The following is an 18840-nucleotide window of genomic DNA, read 5'->3' as shown; positions in this document are numbered from 1 at the left end:
ACCTAAAGAGTTATAATACGAATGAGAAAAATACATTATTTAGAACGTAGTCTGCTTTGGTGACCAATATCAATGATAGGTTTTTTCTGTTAAATCACGTAAATATAAATGTGCCGTCAAACCTGCCACCACCCGACACAGCCAATTAGTGAGGTTTGTCACGTGAACAAAACATGCTAATTCGTTACTAGTCCAGCACACCGGTGTGTTGTAAAGGAAACCCACAGCATTTATATTTCTAGTACGACTTTTGCCGGTAATTACAACATTATTTATTCTTGAATCAGTGCTTGCGACTGTCGACAATAGCACGGAGTGGGGATGCTGTATTGGTAAATGGCTGCCATCCACTGTGGCATGAACATCTTTTCTGGCTGCGATCGACCTGTAACTGTGCAAAGACTTCCTTTGACTGTCAAGATCAAGATGCCATCGTGGCCAATGTCCGTAGATGCCTCCGCACTCCGTCAACGCTCCACATACCCCAAGTTCTTCCCCACATCTGATCGTCGGTCTTTCCCCCCCGGTCGCCAGACTCGTGGGCACTATTCCGATGTCTGTCTCGGCAACCAGGGCCCTTCTGCACAAATGTCCCACCGAAGCCGCGCAACTCGTTTGCCTAATTCAATCACTCGTTGACTTTAAAACGACACCTCCGATTAGCACGGGTGGCTACGTACGATGCGAAAGAAGTTCAACATACGTACAAACTAGGTTTAATAAAATCCCTGCCAATGTTTTTTGCTGCAGAGTTCACCTCTGTGACCTTCACTGCCTGGGCATTGCCATTAAGCTGCACAATTACAGTGGTCAAAGCGATCTTGAAATCGTTTCAGACAAACTCAAGGCTGAGGAGAGAGCCAACTTACTATGCCACATATCTATAGTTCACTGTATTTGCTGGCTTCATTAACACCGCTGTTAATTGAATGCTGCACAATAAGTAATTGTTTATTGCATAATAATGACTGTTAAGCTTGTTGCAGTAGAATGCATTGAGCAGGGGCAACCCATTTACAAGGCTCTCCGATTCAACTTTGGTTCCCATTGTTTAAATAATTTAGCAGACTGCATTATTAATGCAATTTTATTATTTAGGTAAAAAAATAAAATCATTAATTTTACATATCTCACAGCCCTGTATGAAAATTAATTAAAACTTAATGGGATAATGCTATTGAATTAGGCTGAGCAGTGTAAGGCCACCAATCTTCGTACACGGTAGTTGGAATTGTTGTGTGCAAAGGGGATTGCTGACGTGACCTTACATCTGCTCGCCTATTAACCACCACCTGCTCATTCCACACGTTCACCTTCGCCAGAGGGCCCCAGCCCTTCGTTGGAGACACGGTCTAAAAACGAAATGGTTTCGTGTCATGCAGATAACTACGCAGAGCTGTGTGCCCTCGGCTGTCTTCCCACGAGTTCGAAATTCAGTTTGACTGTAACTAAAAAAAATCTCATTACCAAACCTTCCAACTCATCTCCGACAACCCGGAATATGCGGCTTTGGGGACATATCTACGAGACGAGAACTACTTTTCTTTTATCGAATTGCATCGTAATCATCTGCCCTCTTCCTTCGGCGCATTGATGATGATGAGGCCAAACAAAATGTCTGCCACATATCTCTTTCTTTAATCAGGTCTGTTGCTCTTTTACATTTCAATACAGCCTCTTCTATGTATGCCTATCCACGAGGCTTTCTGTCTTTGCCTGCTTCCCCTTTCCCTCCATTTGTGTGCGCAGCTTTGCCTAATACGAGGTCACGTCCAGGCTCATTCCCGAGCTTGAACCGCTGCAGTTGTCCTTCTTTAACATTGTCTCAAGGACGTATTCCCTTCTTCCTGTGTCACATTGGTGAGCACGCGAGACTTCTGGACATTGCAATATTTTCCGCGTGACAGAAGTCTGAGTCGCTGCTGGTACCATGTGCTGTAGCAGGCGAAAGCCCGGTGAGACTGGAAATATCTTCTGCAGGGGAACACTGTTGGGATGCTGAGAATTTGGAAGGAAATGCATTTTCATTATGAACGCAAATACAAATTGTGCAGCTTCCTCTGTAATTAAGATTTATTTATAGTAATAAAATATGTAAACATACCAATTGAGTACAACAGCGATATACTTGTTGCCAAGTATTCATTCAGGGGGTGGTGGGGTTCTCTAAATGTGAGTGACATCTCCAGGACAGGACAAATCGTTTAAGCATGATTGACATTCCTCCACGTATGTTAATGAATGGAGCAGAAAGTCCGTGACTCTTTATGCAAGCGGCGTTTAAGCGCTATTTGCACATCATACGCTTCCACTGCCTGCTCGCTTCGGTATTGCGTGGACGTTTCTCTGCCCCGATCTCGGCATCCTCGTGCCTCCGTGCGTTTCCCCGCAATAATAATTGAAAGCGCCGAGAATTTCAACCGTGCTGGCTTCACGGTTACCCGCACACCATCTTATTTTTAAAAATGGAGAGTCCGGGAGCTCGCCGGTGTGAGCACATAACATTGGCCTGTAATCACGCAATATTTCTCCTTTTTATTGTTGTGCGCAGACCCAAGGCTTTATTAACGACAACATCCGGAAGGGGATTGAGAATTACTACGACGACCTGGATTTCAAGAACATCATGGATTCCGTTCAGCACAAGGTGCCGTTTCGACAACAGAAGTCTTTCTCGCAAACGGATTGTTCCGTCTAAAAGTTTAAGACGGAGCATAATGGTCAATGATTATCTCAAAGACTTTAAAATATTTGAAATGGTCTGCCACTAAGTGCTGTGCAGAACGTGAATCTCTTTGGGGCCATTATTTTATGCGGCTGGCTGTACGGCGAGCAATTTAATGGTTTAGACGGCACAGGATGGCCATGTGCAAGAGTGCTCGGGTTCGTCCGCTGAACTTCTAAGCCGAGATTTTGGTACGTAATAACAATGTGAAGAATAGTTGTATGTTGTAGAACTTCTTTCATACCGTACTTGGACAACAGCGCTAATTGGAGGTACTAATATATCAATGTCGTGGTTTTTGAAACTAGCTACTTGATGTTTTTTTTTTTTCCCTGTGAGAGATTCCATTCCCATTGATCAACATGAGTCCATTATTGGTAACATTTGGAAAACTGTTTGCTGTTTGTGAACAGACAGCCTGCCCTTGACTCTTCGCTGTTATGTGGTGCTTAGCGAGAGCTGTGGCATAGTGATTAGCACACTTCACCATGAACGTGGTGACCTAAGTTTGATTCCCGGCCTCGGCTAACGTCAGCGGCAAGTGATATCTGAATCGGTGTGGTGATGTATGCTTGAATAACTCCCACAACCAACGAGGTCTGGTAAAACATTCATGCAACAGCGGATTGACAAAGCACTATAAATGTATCATCCCCCCAAAGCTCCCAGGCAATGTATTTCATAAAATATGAAAATGTACAACCCTTGATCGATCCACTGTTGGATGAAGGCCTGACCACGCCGTGTCAGTCACTAGAGTCCTTTGACCAGACTTCGCCACAGCTGTTCAGACCAAATTATTCATCTGCTACAAAGCCATCGCATGTTAATGGTTCATGGTAATGATGGCCATTGAAGTTGATGAGAGGACCAAAGAGAAAAACCTTCAAAGCTTTGATCTTGCGACGACGCAATACACGCGTAACGTCGCTTCGCTCTTAAAAGTTCAATTGAAACATTCGAAGCCCGCGTTGTACGAGCGCCCGTCGCACGGGGCCCTGGCGCGTGGCACCGGGCCGTCACACGTCACACCAGGGCCCTCGTGCGTGGCACCGGGCCCTCGAGTGTCACACCGGGGCCCTAACGCGTCACACCAGGGCCGTCACGCGTGTCACACCAGGGCCCTCGCGCATGGCACCGGGCCGTCACGCATGTCACACCAGGGCCGTCACGCGTGTCACACCAGGGCCCTCGCGCATGGCACCGGGCCGTCACGCGCCGCGCCCGTGCAGAATGCAAGCCCTCGCTCCACGAGGGAGGGCTGCCGCACGCGGCCCTTCGTGACCACTCGTCGCTGCCTTTATTTGTCTCGTTATTCAAGAGTAGTGGCGCAGCAGGTTCTCGTTAGTGCCCTCTGCTCCGGTGCTGTGGGGAAGGTGCGCTGGCTGTTAACAGCTGCCACTGCGAGTCCAGTGCAATGTGGCCGCGTGCCAGCGAGAACGGGTTGAGTCACCTGTTCAGCTGCGGAGAGAGCGCTGTGCGAGTTGCCCGATGCGGTGCGCGCTTTCTCGGCGCCCCTGAGACGAGGAATGACACGGTCCGCAGTGATTTCCTCCTCGAGTGGCCTTTGAAGCAGTGCTCTTCGTAATACTGGATGTTAGCATTTCCACATTGATATGGTAAGTCTAACCATCCGTCAAGCACTGTTGACTTCCCTGCAGGAGTCGTATTAATTGTATCGACACCCAGAGGGGGCATGATGGGCTGAATCAATCCACAACCAGGATTTTAACTTGTAACCTTCCGATTACAAGCCGCTCACTCTACTGCTGTGCCACACGTCCAGAGTGCAGAGATGGAGTGTATGCATTGAAAATGGAAAGTGATGTTTGTGTGTGTGTGTAAAATGTACAGTATGTCCAATCTTGGGAGGGAGAAGTGGAGTGCTGTAACCATGGGTTAGCTATGCTGTGGGATTCTGGGGAAATGTTTACCCATACTTCACCGCGCTGGTAAATACAGGTTGGTGAACGGGGCAGGGGCTAACGACCAGTTCAGATATCAATCACCACTAATGCTGGACGTGGCCTGGAATCGATCTCCAGCACCGTGCATGAATCACTGGACAGTCGCTCCATCCCCACGTTTTATATGGAGCAGAAAATACATTTTACTGCATGTAACTGAAATATGAGCGGTAAAAAAAACATATATAGTGGCATGTTGAAGTTTAGTAAAACAAATAGATATATATATATATATAACTAGACTGTGCTGTAAGCTTTGAGATATCAAGTCGAGCATTCTCGAACCGCGATTGTGAAAAGTGCTCATCGCTGCTAATCCCCTCAATCGCCGTAGTTCCAGTGCTGCGGCGGGCAGGACTACACCGACTGGAGGGTGAATGTCTATCACTCGTGCTCCTCGCCGGGCCCGGCCTCCTGCGGGGTGCCGTACACCTGCTGCGATGTGCTGGAGGTGCGGCGACCGGCGTGGTCGCGGTTGCGCACGGAGAGAGAGCGCCGCCGCTGACGACGACAACGATGCCTATGCTGACGCTGACGATGCCTACGACGACGCTGACGATGCTGACGACGCTGACGATGACGCTGACGATGCTACCGATGCTAACAACACCGACGCCGACGACGACAACGCCCACACGCTTTTTGCTTTGCACGCGGACTATCTTTTAAAACGGAATCAGAAATGAGATTGATTGCTTATAATGTGGAAATCAGAATCCGAATATTTATTTAGACCGGAGGAGCTTGTCAAGCTCTTTTTCACAGATGTCCAGTTGGGGCGGGCAAGAACGTCACAGGGGTGGGAGGGAGTTCGAAACAAAAACATTCGGTCAACGTTGAACGAACTTTAAACCAGCGGTTCTCTCGCCCGTGGGTCGTGCGGGCTTTTCGGGATGGGTACTGTGCAGGATACAATTCGGATGTTCACGGGGAGCATCGGCGCCGAGTTGCGAAACGCATGCCTTACATGCACAAAGTATACTCGTACCGCTACATGAGAAACATGCCTTACTCATTCATAATCAAGTTTTTGGGTTTAGATCGCGTTATTTATAAATGTGTCGTAACCCTCCACCACCCGACACGGCCAATCAGTTATAAATAACGCGATCTAAACCCAAAAACGTTGATTATGAATAATATTGGTCGCGAAAGCCTACGTGTTAAAATGCCTTACTCACACAACATATTATCATACAACAACATGACACACTCTCCTTACCAACACAACACATTCTGATACACGGCACGAGAAAGAAATGCCTACCAGAAAGCACACGAATACACAACGTGAAACGCATACCTTTCTAGCACCGCAGTGACTAAGCTGCATGGACATGTGTCCTCTAGGTATTGTGGCCAAAGTCACTTTGCTTGTGTGTTTGGGATGGAGGGTGGTCATGGAGGAGGGGGGGGGGGTAATGTAGGAGACCCAGTGGTCTGTAGAAACCCACCGTTTTTAATTAACCTTCAACGCCCACACAGAATGAGGGACGATTCGGTCTGCTTTTTGTCTGTCACGTGTTCTACTCTGGGTCTCATCCTCTGTGTATACGAGGCGAGGCCAGGGCTTGATTTAACTAATTTCCTCCATGTCGTCCAGCACCCCTCCAACTGGCCGCAGACAGTAGTCATGGGGTCTTCACCAAACTGGCAACTGATGCCAGTGCTAATAAACGTGCCAACATTTTTTTACTTGCCAATGGCATGGGGCCGACATTCAACAATGGAGTACACGTGTCCCACATTATGTTTAACATTCCAAAAGTCAAGACGGTACTAAGTTTGGGATTGGTTCTTTTGCAAACGATACGGTCCATCAAGACAAGTGGATACACATTGCATCTGCTTTACATTCGGGAACAATTGAATCGCGCCCGGTTTTCTGCAAGCCGTTAGCTTCTGCAGTTAAGTAGTATTTAGACAAGTGGATATTTTTTTCTCTCAATGTTCTAGATGCACGTGCCTTTTATTCAGTTACTATATTACGTAAACTTTTACATGTCTCCTCATGTAATTATTTATGACAAAAGTTGCATTTGCAAAAAGTATGCATTAGATTTATCCCTCTGCGTTTTCCACGCTGGCTCTATTGCACGTAACTTTTGCTTCTGTGCTGGGTATGCTTTCTAAACTCAGGTTTCCCTTGATTAATAAAAAAAAAATAGACTTTAACCCTCAAAGGGATTTTATCTGATTATCCATAAAGCACTTGAGCGTAAGTAATGCTAAAATGCTTCTCATCCTGTTGCTGCCACTTTCGAATTTTGTTACATTGAATATCTTCTAAGAAAAACTAAACCATTGATGTTTTGAATGGGTCATAAATAATTATCAGACGTATTTCCCCGTGCAATTCGGTGCATTTCAAAGCACCGCGTTGACAATTGACCTTTCATTTTGCAAGCATTTTACATGTGGGTCATGCATATCCAACCTTTAAAAATAATACAAAATATTCTGAATCTAATTTTAATGAAAGCTACATTATTAACCAGTGGCACATTTATTCAGCCTCACCTGGTGCTCGGCCCCCCTGGTTGACGGTGCAGTTTGCGTGCATCACAGGTTTAGCTCCCTGTGGCGTAATGGTCAGATAATGGAATTGCAATGCAGAGGTTTGCCAGTTCCATTACATCTCGTGGCATGGCAGTTGAAACAAAGGGCGATGTTTCTCAATTCCCGCCCGCCTCTGTCCACCCAGCAGTACATATATATGTATTAAAGTGCATCAGAGTTGATCGGCATATCGCGTACGGTGGGGTAAAGTGTGGGTACGCCCACGTCCCCCAACACACTTGGCCAGCGGGGTTAGAGTAGACCAAGTAACCTCTCGCGTTCGCTTCACCGGAGGTACTTCTACTACCAGCAGTAGAGTGAGCAGGCAATTGCATGGCTGCAACTTTTAACCTTTTACAGTCTAATGCGCCGGCGTTGCTCCTTGGGCATGCATGTGATTAAAGGTTCTGTCCTCTAAATGATTCATCGGTCACCCTTTATTTCTGTCTGTTTGCCGAATCTGCTTCTGGAACAAGAGCCATGTCCAGCCAGTCCCTCTCGCTCGCATCTCACTCTCTCGCTGTGTTTGTCCACAGGGTTCGCAGCCTGTCAAAAACACGCAGTGCGGTTTTGGAGCCCTGAAACTGGAGGCAAGTGTTTTCATCGCCTGATTTAGTTACGCAACACGCGCGCACACACAGATGTTTTCGGGGATGCTGCCCAGGGTTGCTGATGTTCAACGCGCTGGACTTCGCAATTCAGAGTTGGTCGTTTTGATTCGGTCTGCCGGAGCGGCAGTTGAAGCGGTGGACCACGTGCTCCTTGAGTCGCCCCAGCCCCGGCGTCCGTCACGCGCGGCACGGTTTAAAGTGGTTCCACCAAACTCTTTGGGTCTTTCGGTAAAGTCGCGTAAATAGAAAAATAATGAAAAAAATCACGACGTTTCGATCGCAACACAAGCAATCGTCATAGGAGAGGCCACAAGACTCTCGAGATGGGGGCTCTGTAGAGCTCACTCTAGCGGCGGGCCTCCCGTCAGCAGTGGTGTGAGCAAACAATTGCAGCGCTGCACCTTCACCTGTTACCATTACACACGTGCATAGGCAGTGGGCGCTGACCTTTGAAAACACTCACTGCCATTAAGACTGCTGTTATAGTGGCCAAATATGCTGATGGCTGACATATTGGGTCATGCTTTTTTAATAACAGAGAGGGGAAGGTGTTAGGAAGTGTTGATGGGCCCTATAGCACCGTGGAGTGTAGCGGGGGAGAGCGGTAGTGCAGTGGTTCATTTCCTTTGGCCTTAGTTCGGTTCCCAGGCGCACTGGCTAACATGTGGCGAGTGACATCAGATCCTGCCCTGGTCAACTTCGCCAGCGTTCGCTGACCAACACAGCGTGGGGGGAGGCCATGATCCAGCAATGTATTCACTCGGGCTGAAAGCTACTTGAACCACGTTTTAAATCATTTATATTAAGTTCACTTGCTTGCGTGCTTGCTTGCTTAGGACCGTGCACATCTTTCGGTCGTTTTTTAACCCACTTCCCGTGATCCAATCGAGCTGACATTTTCCACACAGATTCGTTGTGCCAGACAATTAATGTTCGTGAAAAAAAATTCCCAAAATGTTACACTTTTTAGGCAAAAAAAAAATATTTTACATATATTCAAATAGAACTCATGCATGGCTTTGGCTGAACGTCAGAGTGTAAGAGCCCAGAGCGTAACCCCTCCACAGGCCGTGGCGGAATAGCGCAGTTAGTAGCGCCCTCGCTTCCCATGCCAAAGGTCGCGGGATCGATCCCCGCGTCCTCCACAGGCGAATATATTTTTAAATCCTTTATATTAAGTTCGCTGCCACGCATATAAAGGATTTAGATTGAAAAACTATGTTTTTACGGGTTAATTTTTTCATCACTGTGTTGCATAACACAGTGATGCGCATACAGGCAGATCCATTTCTACAAACCACGCTGTCTCGGCCATCTTTACAGGTTATTAAACATCGTCACCGTTGGTGAGATTTTGAACTGCAAAGTCGCTTTAATTGCTCCCTGTTATTTGACGAGTCGTTCTGTAATATTTTTTTCATTTCTAATCCGGTGTGAACGGTGACGGTGGCGAAGTTGTTTTGGTCTTCGCATATACACTGCTGACAACGGTGCAGTCCCTTGCACAAATTCGTTGGGCAGCGCGAGTCCGTACACAGCAATGAATGTTATTACATTCGAGAGAGGAGGGGGCATTTCAAGATGCTTGGTTCCTCATGTTAAGAGGCATCTGTTGCAGCGTCTGGGACACAACAATTTAATTTGGTATGTGTGATTTGTTTGTATGTGGGCTGCTTGCAATGAATGGGCAGAGCAACAGAATAATTAGGTTTGATCTGATTCTCTCCGCAGCTCTCAGTGGTATAAATAATATGTTGTTATTTTCCATTACCGGGCTAAATGTCACGCATTATTTTTTTAATATGGTGAATAATAAAAATACATTCATCTTTTTCTGGTTACCATTTTTGTGCAGTATGTATGCATTTGAGGTGGGCCGGTGGCATAGTGGTTTGCACGCACTGTGTTTTTAAATCCAGCAAACTGAGTTTGATTCCCGGCTGGGGTCTAACATCATTGGTGAGTGATGCCTGGCTCTCCCCCACTTTCACCAACCTGCACATGGCAAGCATGGTGTGAAGCATGATCAAATGTCCTTCATCCAGCAGTGGATCGACATGGCTGTACATACACGCATGGAATTAGTCCAATATCATATATGAAATGTAACGTGTTTTTGTTAACGGAGGTTTGTGTGTTCGTGTCGGGGAGAAATAATGTATCGGTTCATACACTGTGCTATATTACCTCAGTGGCCTGAGACTGATTCATGGCCATGCATTACAATAGCACCATCAACCTGGCCTGGACTTCTACGAGGTTAACTCTGCCTAAAAGATAACAACACGCTGCACTGTCAATATCTGTACAAGAGAGGCAAAGACAGCAGGGAGTGGATTATGCTGGCCCCACCACCCCTTCGTTTGCTATTTTAACCTCAATAGTCACTCACGATTGTTGCTGGGGGGCAGAGGAGCGATGCTCACAACAACGACCAGCGCTCCGGGGCTGATAAAACAATCTGGCAACAGCGGGGAGCACAGGTGGTATAATTGGCCACGTCATCTCAATCGGCTAACTCGTAACACCTGGGTCTTTCTCGTGACCTCCTGCAAGCAAGCCTTCCAACACTTCACGTGTCGGCCTCAAAGAATGCACTTGGCCTGGTACAAGCGCTTGTGGTGACAGCACCACCACTTAATGGCGAATGGCGCCTGTGTGGTTGCTGCTCTTAATGCTGCTGCTGCTGCTGTTGTGCCCTGGTGTCTGCTCCCGTGTGTGTGCGTGCGCGTGTGTGTGTGTGTGCGTGTGCGCGCGTGTGTGTGCGCGTGTGCGTGTGTGCGTGCGAATGTGCAGCGGCTGCAGCTCCGGGGTCAGATTTACACGCGGGGCTGCGTGGACGCGCTGCTCATCTGGCTCATCGACCACTACACCGTCATGGCGGCCATCCTGATGGGCTTCCTCTTGCCTCAGGTTAGAGGGCTCCCTCTGGCATTTAACATGTCCCGACATTCCAATTGGACATGACCACCCCGACAATCCTCTCCGGCACTGCGCGGTTGCCGTTTTTGCTGCTGTTGTTGACATTTTCAGTTTCTATCACTATTGTAAAGCAAAGGAATGCCAGCACAATCACCACCGCCATTAGCAGTTCCTATTTCTGTCACTGACATAATCAGCATCAACATTAACTGGCATTTTTTAAAATCGACAACATAATTAGGCATGTCACGTTACATTTCATCATCATCATCAATGATTAGACCGTTTCTGGATGAAGGCATTTCACAAAATGCTATGAGTCCAAAATCTATCTCACCTAACAGAGGAGCCGATTAACCTTCTTGGTTCTTTCGGTAAAGTCACGTAGAATGGAACGTCGTGAGAATAATTTTATTATGTTTTATTTTTATTATTTTATTATTTCCATTCTACGTGACTATACTGAAAGAACCAAGAAGATGAATCCCTGCAGTCACGAAAGCTTTAAATCGAGAGGAGCCGATCTCATTGCTTCAACTCTGCAGCGTTCATCACAATCGTCATGGGCGTGTTTTCTCCTTCGGCTGCCATTCCATCACCAGTTTTGTCCATAAGTCATCAACCCTTTTAGAGATGTGTCCTGCCCATGGCCACTTTCCATGTAAAGAATGTACTAGTATGTGCCATTTGTATCGTGACCTATATAGCCACGATTGTCACTAAGGTCTGTACCAGTATATATCTGTACCATCACAGGACGCCCATTAAACGGAGCCTAACAGCTTTTGGCGGCGCTTCCTGCTGAAATTAATGAAATCTTATCTAAATCTATACATCTATTTTCCTTAGCAGTCTGTAATTTGTGTTTGTTCCCTTATCCATGTGTTCCCCTTTCTCTCTCGAGTGTTATTCTAAGCGTGTATTTGTCTCTGCTTCCTTGCACAACCTTGCAGCATTTGTTCCGCATTCTCTGTCAGTGCCCCTGTTGCCGTAGCCCATATTTCGTCAGCGGGTAATAAACACCAGGTGGATACTTCCATCTCTTGCCGTGACAGCGTTATCACAATCGGGACAAAATTGTGGGGGAGAAAAAACTACAAGAGAAGAAGAACCTCACCAATAATAGAGGTTTTTGGGTGGTAGATCGTGTAAATATATAAATGTGTCGTTAAACCGCCACCACCCGACACAGCCAATTAGTAAGGTTCGTCACGTAAACAGAACGTGCCAATTCGTTACTAGTACAACACACCGGTGTGTGTGGAGAGCCAAGCCACAACATTTACAATACGAGTACGACGTTTCACCGGTAATTACAACTAGCTTCATCAAGCACACACCACTTTGCTGTACTAGTAACGATGTTCTGTTTACGTGACGAACCTCACTAATTGGCTGTGTCGGGTGGTAACAAGTTTAACGACACGTTTATATATTTACGCGATCTAACCCAAAAAACCTGTATCATGGATGATATTGGTCGCAAAAGCCCCTACGTGTTAAACTGAAGAACATCGCTTCTCTCAAAGTGTGCAGTGCTACGTAGTCAAATTGATCGTCTCTTGTCGGTGCGCTGGTATTGCTCAGCCTTTAATGTTGCTTTGTTTGCATTGCAGCTTGCCGGCATAATTCTGTCGTGGTGCTACATCGGACGGCTAGAGGACATCATTCTGCAGAACGAGCAGCAAGAGCAAGAAGAAGCTCGTGATGCGTTCATAGAGGAAGCAGAGGCGTGAACAGAAGACGTTGCATACTGTGTTGCACTGCACGCACGACCACGCACGTGTGCGTACACGAACGCACACACGCACGTATGTACGCACGCACGTATACACTCCAGCATTCATACGCACAAGCGCCATGACGAAGATCTACATCGCAACAGTTGTAAAATAGAAAATAATGCTCATATCGCTCTGGTATATTAATAAACGTGTGCAAGTGTGTGCAACGTGCCTATATGAATAATTTGGAGAATTTTGTTTCATTATATTTAATAGAAAGTCGTAATATTTCCCGCACCTCCAATTCGCGAGGTTGGCTATGTACAGTGCGAAAGAAGTCCAACATACATTACAACTTGTACTGTTTGAATAGCAGAGGCAAGTTTTACATTAAAAAAAACCTGCTGAAAAGCTCCGATGCTTTTCCGATGCTTTTATTCTATTTCCATCGCTGAGTTATCCCTCGTGCACAATGTGAGTTATTTAATAAAGAATTTATTTGGGATGGAGGATATAAAGATGATATTACGGCAAAAAACACGCGCAAGGACTTTGTAGTTTGCCATTAAAAACACACCGGATTTTACAAACAAACTATAGAATAGTCTAAAAACATACCTCCCAATGTTTTGCTCGTTCATGATCATGTCAAAATAGAAAAATGTGCTTTGAACAAGTCCATTGCCAAAATGTCACATTTTATATACATTTCATTTTTAGTACGAATGTGAGTCTTGATTTGTTGCGCTTATGCGCCACTGCCAACGCAGTATCACAAAAAGTCATCGTCAATCATCGTCATTTTATATAATTGCTAATCTTTGTTGTCACATTGTACAAGATGAGTCTCCCAAGATGCTTTTACTCGCTGCATGTTTGCCTCTCCGTGAAAAATGAGACACCGCTTCAAACCGCGTCTCTCTCTCTCTATGACTTCACCAAATGCCACTGGAAGCTCCCTGCATTCACGCCACACGTCTTGACTTGCGTGCAAATGATCATGGTGGACTGTTTTTTGTGTTCACATTTTTTTGTTTTGTTTTAAAGTTGTTGGTTGAATGGCGTTCATGAGCTCACACATCTGTGTGAAGCTGCCCTACCCTCCCCCCCTCCCCAACTCGATGATGGCTAAGAGACACACTTTTATACGTGTTTTTAATTAAATTATAATGCACCCGTCGGCAAACTATTAATGCCTATTTAATTATTCAATCAGGGCAAGTAATTTGTTGTTAATTGTGGCACAATTGCTTGGGGGTCCTTTCCAGGAGCATTTAACGGAGACTTTTACTCCACACGATGTGGCACGTGGCCTTTTAATTAACAGCGGGGCTTTGAGATGTAAATGTTTAATACCCGATTAATGACTTGACTTTGAAATAAAAAGTAACGGATCACTGTGTTTTAGTCGAAAGGTCTGTCAACATGTATTGGAACTGGTTGCGCTGTTTGGCCTACTATTAAACTAGTTCAACAAAATTATAAGCGGCCTTATTTAACCAACTGTCACGCATAATTTCACTTGAATCCACGCACATTTGTGCGTAGATCTATAATGCAGTGAAATTGGTGCGTGATTATTTCGCATGCTGCTTTTCAATATCGCGCACGATCATTTAGGGGCTCAATTTTTCTGACAATGCGGCAGGAGTGTTTCATCACCGGTCAGTATCAAGCCGTGCGCAATGTGTCACTCTACCTGATGCAATTGACGAGTGCAAGGCAGCGCAATGCTGCTTCAGAAACGTTTCACTTTTAAAACCTATGCCCAGAGTGATGAAGGCTTTGCCTCGCCATCTCGTCACAATGACCAGGTTCATCTTCTTGGTTCTTTCGGTAAAGTCACGTAGAATGGAAATAATAAAATAATAAACGCTGCCAAGCCTGGTGGTGTTCATTCAAACGCTGTCTTTCTGACAGACCTGTTCTTCACCTGAGGACGGCTGCTTGCGTTGTGGCCGTAACGTCGTGAGAATTATTTTATTATGTTTTATTTTTATTATTTTATTATTTCCATTCTACGTGACTTTACCGAAAGAACCAAGAAGATGAATCACTGCAGTCACGAAAGCTTTAAATCGAAATTCAGGGCCAGGTTGATGAAGGAGAGAGTGGTTTAGGAGCAGGTTCGAATATCGCCACTGATGGTAGCCGTGGCCAGGAATCGAACTCGCAGCACCGGACTCAGAAAGCGATTCGCGAGCCACCGTGTCATCGCTCCACTTGTGTCCGGTCGCGTGCACCCCGTACACGGTGTGCTGTGTGTGTGCCACACGTGCGTTTAAACAAGAACAAGTAAACCCGTAAAAACAAAGTTTTTCACTCTAAATCCTTTATATGCGTGGCGGCTAGAGTTCTCTCGTCCTCTGGCTTGAGATGGCTGAAATCTATGGGTCAGATGATTGTCTGCCAGTATTAAGCAATTGGTAATTAAATATTTAATTAGTTTTCCCTAAACAGTGTAAAATTTTGGAAAAAAAATTCACGAAAATTAATTGTCACACATAACGAGTCTGTGTGGAAAATGTCAGCTCGATTGGATCACGGGAAGTGGGTTAAAAACGAGCGAAAGATTTGCACGGTCCTAAGCAAGCAAGCAAGCACGCGAACTTAATATAAAGGATTTAAAAATAAGCATACGCATTGCCTCATTCGCATCTGTCCCTCTGCAGGAAATATTAAGAGTTATTTAGACACCTCCTATCAGCGCCCACAGCCTTCTGGGAGTGCAGTATTCGAGCAAGATCGTTTCAACACAAGCAAACTGGACTGTTGTTGACATTTAATGTCTCCTGAGCAGTCGTGCTTGCTTGAACCAATGCTGGTGACCGGGTTAGGTGTGTTCTGTATCGGGAATTTGTTTTGGTTTGGATATTAACCGACAACACTAATGATTATTTTATTTCTTCTAGATTTGAAGCTTTCGTGACTGCAAGGATTCATATTCTTAGGTGTTTTCGGTAAAGTCACGTAGGTAAAACATTTAAATTAATAAAAGTCGTGCATTCTTTTGGCCCCGCCCCCCTCCCCCCCGATACGTTCCATTCATTGGCTACCACATTCTGATGAGCCCCCCCCCCCCTCTCCTCCCCCCTCAACTTGCTTTTAAGGGATTACATCTTGAATCATTGCCTCACTTGATGCAGCAAATCTGGCTGTGACGGTCCCACCTGATGACGGAGACTTGTGTTGCCTCCGAAATGTCGTGATTTTTATTTTATTTTACTTTTATTAATTTTAATGTTTTACCTACGTGACTTTACCGAAAACACCTAAGAATATTTTATTTCTGTTTGTGGCTCATCCAATTAGCACCCCGCACCTCCGATTAATACGGTTGGCTACGTACGGTGCGAAAGCTGTTCAACATAACGTCCATATGTTGGTATGCACACAGGAAATGGTAACATGTTCCGCACCGAAATAATCCCGGTGGCATTTTGGGACAATGGCTCTTCATTGCCCTCGAAAGGTACCTTGAAAAATGTTGATGTAATACGAAGAAAGGGCATTATTGCTCTAAGACATTTCCCATGATATACTTTTCCTTTTAAGGCCTCCGTGTTGTCATTGGCGAATGTGAGTTGTGTTTTTTCGTGATTGTGCACCATTGCACACACAGGATCACCAAATAATTTATTGTGAAAAAAAAAGTAACCTGCTTTCCCTTGTTACCCAAGCATCTCGCTGAAATCTCAATGGGCCCTGGCCGAGTAAAACACAGCACACTTAGTAGTGCAGTATGTATGTATGCATCGCCTGTCTGCTCCAACACATGCACACATATCATACCTGTGCACCGGCAACTCTTCTTTTCTGCGCCGCATGAATCATTTACTGCAAGACAGGCATTTAGATTGCATTGATGTCCATGATGGTGCTTTACCCAGGAAAGCTTCGCTTGGGTCTCGTGACTTTTTTTCAGCAGGGCTCTGCCAAGTTTTTGCAGTCGGGGAGGGGGGGGGGGGTGCAATGATTGCCACGAATAATCACAATTGAGTAATCTGCGGTGCTACTCTTCAAATGTGGACCATGACGCCGGCAGTCAATGATAAATGATCCGCGCGCTCGCCTTCGAAGCGCTCTGCATTGCGACGTCACACACATGGCACACGTCTGTGGCCTCCATCCCATCAAGCGCTGCATTGATCGGTTTGGGAATCCATCAGCGCTGGGAGCGGTCCAGGGCATTCACCCTCGTGTGGTGGCCAACGCGGGGTCGCGTCGAACCGTGCGGTGGGGGAACAAAGCGGTCGCCTCCGTCGCATTGTGCACCACCACATGGGGGTAGACAAACGTGGAGCGGGTGGGCACGTGACCGAGCCGGGGATTGAGGTACAGAAAAACAATTAAAGGTGCAGCCCTGCAATGAATTGCGAATGCCATTGCTGGTAAAAAAAAAACATCTGAACTTGAGGGATCTCCAGAGGGAGCCGCGACCGCGTGTTTTGCCCGACTCTTCCACGCCAGCGAGATGTCTTTGAAAGGGGATGGGAGTAGCGACACTTTATCACACCACATGCAACCTTTCAGTCGACTAGTGTACCCATTAATACTGCCGGGTGGACAGAGGCGGTGGCTAAGAATAACTGCCACGCCAGGAGATCAAACCGGCGACCTCTGATGTGTAAGTCGAGTGTGATGAACACAACACCAGGGGCAATGACATAACACCGCTGGCAAGGAATGCAAATTGGCTGCCCCCTTCCAAATGCCCTCGTCAACAGTCCACTTGCGCCTGGGTCCCCTCTGCTCCGTGGATCCCGCTGTAATTGCGCTGGTCCTCTTACTTCGTAGCGACGAAACCGGTGGCGTGGTACCCAGCCGTGCCAGACAGTCTGGCTGTAGCCTCGGGGAGCTGAGGTCACATTCGCAGATGGCATAAACAGCTGCTGTCAAAGACTTGTGTGATGCATCTTTATCAGTGCCAGCCAGCCAGCTTGCGGGGGTCTGGAATGATTTGTGTGTGTGTGTTCATTACACACAGGTCTCGTGGGGAAATATTTACCGCAACTCGGCCCCAGAAAATATGAAATTAAGCCCTGTGCGTTACCACGTCGACCGAAATGCGCCCAGTCTCCCCAGGGCCATTGCCTAAATGTCACCTATTATAGACATTTCCTTTTCAAGGCCACAGTGTTATTGACGAATGTGTTAAGTTTTTTTATGGTTGAGCTCTGTGAGTAATTGGTTAGTAGAGTTCATGAGATGCGTGGTAGTTAAGAGATGGCAATACAGCACTGGAAGCTTGACTCGATCCGTGCAGATGTTGGAGTGCTACCCAAGATCGATTGTGCGTGGGTTTTCTCCGGTCACGCTGGCTTTTTCCCACGCGTCACTCGATGAAACCCTGCTGAACGCTCTTAAACAAGAGTCTTGAGGTTCCGTGTTGTTTAAAAGAGAAGAAATAAATGGCGTTGCACGCTGTGCCGTACATAGGTCTTGAATCGTGTATTTGCATCCTACACAGGTGTTGAACAAACCACATACACACACGCACCCATATTACGTGCTCTATATGGGGCCTGAATGAATTCGCGTTTGCGTGTGCATTCCACATGGGTATTACGGTGTTTCCAACACAGCAATGCGATGTGCGTGCTATACACGGGTGGCGAATGCATGGTGTGTGTCTTTGGGATGGGAAGCGGTAGTGTAGCAGTTAGCAGTTAGTGCGCCGCGCCACGCACTTGTCGACCCGAGTTCGATTCCCTCTCAATGCCAAAACCAGTGACGATTTTATCTGAACGGATCCTGGGCCTCCGCTACGTCGACTCAGCCTCAAATGAGCACCTGGAGTGGTGTGTAAACATTGCCACTCGGGAGACAAAGGCGGCCGGGCGTGGTGCTCGCCACACGCCTCTCATGTGCCGTGCCAGCCTTCATAGGTGATGCCTAATGGCACCTGCCCCAACAGTCTGTTACATGCTATACGGGGAATCTTTGTCTTCGTGGTATACACATGGGTCTGGTATCGTGTATGCGCATATATAAGGCACATGTTTATATATATAAATTGTACTTGTGTAGAGAGATTGTACGTGTCTACACCACATGGGTTTTTAATAAACGGTGTGTGAGTGTGTAGTATAGCGCTTTGGCTATCGAACTGGCCGGTGAACCCGATGACCTGATTATCACTCACTACCAACTTGAGTGGCTAATATCTGAACCAGCCCTGCACCTACCCTTGGTCGACATTGCCTCGGATAAGTAGCTGTCAAATTTTTCTAAGCATCACCACTGGGGAGATAAAGTCGGTCGGAGTGGTGCTGTCTAAACTAACCCCTCGTGTGCCCTGCAGACCTTCATAGGCACGCTCGCTAATGCCA

The 18840-nt window shown here is 46.4% G+C and overlaps 1 protein-coding gene across 1 annotated transcript in view; it reads left to right on the top strand.

Annotated features, from left to right (window-relative positions):
* LOC133350544 (tetraspanin-15-like) overlaps nucleotides 1–17907 on the top strand; it is a 41481-nt gene extending 23574 nt beyond the window's left edge. The window contains exons 4-8 of the mRNA XM_061564975.1: nucleotides 2552–2647; nucleotides 5027–5143; nucleotides 7788–7841; nucleotides 10659–10775; nucleotides 12401–17907. Of these exons, the coding sequence (XP_061420959.1) occupies nucleotides 2552–2647; nucleotides 5027–5143; nucleotides 7788–7841; nucleotides 10659–10775; nucleotides 12401–12520 (504 nt within the window). The 3' untranslated portion in view covers nucleotides 12521–17907. The remainder of the gene's footprint in view (nucleotides 1–2551; nucleotides 2648–5026; nucleotides 5144–7787; nucleotides 7842–10658; nucleotides 10776–12400) is intronic.
* The last annotated feature ends 933 nt before the right edge of the window (nucleotides 17908–18840 follow it).

This window comes from Lethenteron reissneri, chromosome 34 (genome assembly GCF_015708825.2).
Source record: "Lethenteron reissneri isolate LAM-NWPU_2019-01 chromosome 34, ASM1570882v1, whole genome shotgun sequence".
Classification (NCBI taxonomy): Eukaryota; Metazoa; Chordata; class Hyperoartia; order Petromyzontiformes; family Petromyzontidae; genus Lethenteron; species Lethenteron reissneri.
This window is presented reverse-complemented; position numbering and strand designations above follow the sequence as displayed.